Source organism: Triticum dicoccoides, chromosome 7A (assembly GCF_002162155.2).
Source record: "Triticum dicoccoides isolate Atlit2015 ecotype Zavitan chromosome 7A, WEW_v2.0, whole genome shotgun sequence".
Taxonomy (NCBI): Eukaryota; Viridiplantae; Streptophyta; class Magnoliopsida; order Poales; family Poaceae; genus Triticum; species Triticum dicoccoides.
In genome coordinates, this window is record NC_041392.1 from 202,664,811 (window position 1) to 202,667,964 (window position 3,154).

At 41.1% G+C, this 3,154-nt stretch overlaps 1 protein-coding gene across 1 annotated transcript; it reads right to left on the reverse strand.

Annotated features, from left to right (window-relative positions):
* Positions 1-38: 38 nt before the first annotated feature.
* Positions 39-2,727, reverse strand: LOC119328311 (anthranilate O-methyltransferase 2-like). The gene is made up of 4 exons (XM_037601316.1): positions 2,587-2,727; positions 2,076-2,480; positions 954-1,223; positions 39-499 (listed from the first exon to the last, which is right to left on the reverse strand). Exons 1-4 carry the CDS (start codon positions 2,659-2,661, stop codon positions 137-139), a joined length of 1,113 nt encoding a protein of 370 aa, XP_037457213.1. The 5' UTR covers positions 2,662-2,727; the 3' UTR covers positions 39-136.
* Between the last annotated feature and the right edge of the window lie 427 nt (positions 2,728-3,154).

A 3,154-nucleotide genomic window follows, 5' to 3' on the forward strand; every position in this document is an offset into this window, starting at 1 on the left:
GGAGCGCGAAAGAGATATTTAACCATAATAGGTCTCTCACTTATAATACTCTTCATATACCACAAATTAAACTATTTAACCATAGCAGACCTCCCACTTACAATACCTGCATATACCACTAATTAAACTATGTCCATTACGTGGCCTTCTTCAGTGACAACACAATGATGGGGTACTTAGCCTTTGCTTTCTCTAGATGCTTTGCAACGATGGAGGCAAACACCACAAACAAGTCATCAATAATGTCCTCCCCAAAGTGGTCTACGATTAGAGGCTCCTTCACCGCCCTTATGCAATTAGCGACATTTGCCCCGCTGCCAGCATAATCTAGTACCACATCACCATCTGAGTCATCCTGAGGATCCCAGTTGGATTCAAAGAGTCTGGCATGCTCGATGTCGAAGAGCCTACTCTTGTTGATCAACTCCCGGACCTCTTTCACGGATGGGGTGTAGTAGGGCACGTTGAATGAATCCAACTTCTCCTTTTCCACACGACCCTATCATGCAAACCAATAATACTTATGGTAGGGTGGGTGTATCAAATGAGAAATCTTATTTTGTGGAACCATTGTTCTTATTTTAGCGTTCAAAAGTGCACTTCTGTCTGACATGCTTTAGAATGTGAATTTCTTTTCTCCACTTTTACGTGTACTTGGCACCTTTTTTTTCTTTTCCGGATAAAATGTACTGCCACTTTGCATATATGTCGGTATTCAACATCAATGTAATCTCGTTCATATAATGTTGTCATGCAAGAATGAATTAGTTTAGGAACATATCTAATTACATATGCAATTATAAGTTGGTCAACATGAAGAGTAATTTTATTTTTTAGAAGGAGGCTTTACCCGGCTTTTGCATCATACGTGGCACACAACCACAATATGAAGACTAATATAGTTACTTGAAAAGAAAGCAAGACATCGTTGCTTTAGTTAACATGTCCCGTACCTTTAGTACCAAAGACAGGAGAGATTCAGCAACCAATTCATACAAGGTGCCAACCTCCCCATGCGTCATCATTTCTTCATTCTTTCGGCCAAGAAACGTTAGCAACATTCGACCGCCACTGACAAGCTCTTTGAAACGCAATGTAAGGAACAACTCAAAGTCCTTTTTGAATTGTTCTTGGAATAGCTTAATCACCATAGGTGGAGTAGTTTTTCCAATGTAGATGTTGCCTTCGTTCAAGTGAGTGCAACTTGAGAGCTCCTCCGGCACCTAGGTAATTACATATCATGATGGAGTCATTATATTGTATAAAATGGCCCAACAGTACTTACTACTCTTTCACCTCCTAGTCGGTGATCCATGGAAGCAAATTGAATTGTTTGCAACTTTGCATGGTGAAGCCTTCAGACCATTCAGGTGTGTTCTTATAATGCGACAGGATATCGTTGAGATATTTCATGCCTATCTTCAACTATTTTTTTGACCAACAAAATATGAGTAATATTAATATACACTGAAAAAGTAAATCATTGGATTCACATCGTCATTGGCATCGGAGAGAACAGAGAACTCCAAGAAAGTACTGAAAGCGTAATCTTGGGCATAATATAGGAAATATATACATAGCAAATTTATACCGACTGTTTTAGATAAGTTTATATTGGCTGAAAATTACATTTGTGTTATCGTACTCACTCCGCTCAGATATTTCTTTATATTACATTTGTTGTTATTGCACACACTCTACTCAGATACTTTTTGATTTTAATTCGCTGAAAAAGTGAAAATTCATCAGTTTAAAATACGTAGATATTTCTTGCTATTACTCCTGTTCCAAGGCTAGCGATTGCTGGGCAATACACACATCATGTCTTGATATTACGACCCATTTAATAAAAGCTCCAGTTAGCGAACAACGATGTCACACGTAGCTTCGTGAATCTAGCTTCGCACTTGAATGTTGTGGAGCAAGAAGTTGGAGAGGTTCAGAACATGCCCATAATATCAACAAATAGATAGGTTTGGCTTGTAGAATTTTTTTTAATATATTTTATATTTATGAACGGAGAGAGTAGTAGCTAAAACTTGAACAGTATTAGCTTTGAAAAGAAAAATAAATACCTTAGAGCGCCACATGAGGGAGTAGGACGAGTGGAAGAAGTGGACGCTCCGGGAAGGGAAAAGCTTCCTGTAGTATGATCGGGGCAGTCCTGCCACATAGTAGGGCGGCGTATCTTTCCCGCCGAGATTTTCAAGTTGCTCCAGTGACCGGAAGACGAGGTTGAAGTCGTTCCCCGGCAGGTCATTCAGGAAGAACTGCACCTCCACGGCGCGTCGTTCTTCTTCAGACTTCCGAGTGCAGGAGCGGACCGCACCGATAACCTCGGAGACGAAGCCCAGAGTGTTGGGACCCGATGAGCAGCCGAGGTCAGCGACGACCATCGTGCTCCGTCGGGCAGAGAGCGACGTGTACACCTCTTCTATGGCCTTGCGAAGCACCGGCCTTGTCTCCAAAATGGCCTTCTCCTGCATACGTGCATGAAACACAGCAAATTATTTCATGCAACGAGAGTGAATTGCAACACAGTGCAGGATACAAACCTGGAGCCTCTCATCTAAAAAACAAACAAACCTGGAGCCTGGAGTTTGCGGCGTAGCTGTTTTCGCCGTTGCCGGTAACCATGCGAACGCCGCTTGCTTCCTTCATAGCTATTCAGGGGGGTGATGTCTATTAGCTTTGCAAGTTCGGGGCTACAAGCTTGCTAGATTGACTGCACCATGTATCCAGTATAGACCACAACGGCTCTATTATTTATAGAGAGCCAGGATGACCACCCCCCACAACACGAGTAAGACTAGTCATAGTGGGAAGTAATTTAGAGTAGTAACATGCATATGTTACTAGTCTATATTACTATCTACACAGTGGGTAGTAATATATGTGTTGTGTCATGCATCACTTCATTTATTATGTTGTAGACTCATTTTTTCTTGATATGTGTGATGTTACAGTAACTAGCTATGTTACCACATGCCTCTTTTTCTTCATTAATTACATGCCACATCATCTATTTTGTCTAGATAAATGTGATATTACCACCTATATTACTCTTATTGTGGGTAGTCTAATGAGATTCATGGGTTTATGGGGTTGTTAGGATAAATTGGCTGAGATTTAATTAAGTGAGGTGGGCCCACCA

Bases quoted from the DNA above. Each gene is read 5' to 3' on its own strand.
- LOC119328311 (XM_037601316.1), bottom strand. From the start codon at position 2,661: ATGAAGGAAGCAAGCGGCGTTCGCATGGTTACCGGCAACGGCGAAAAC. The intron at 2,481-2,586 runs GTTTGTTTGTTT...GCACGTATGCAG, and splicing joins CCGCAAACTCCAGGCTCCAG to GAGAAGGCCATTTTGGAGAC. The intron at 500-953 runs GTACGGGACATG...TTTGCATGATAG, and splicing joins TCCTGTCTTTGGTACTAAAG to GGTCGTGTGGAAAAGGAGAA.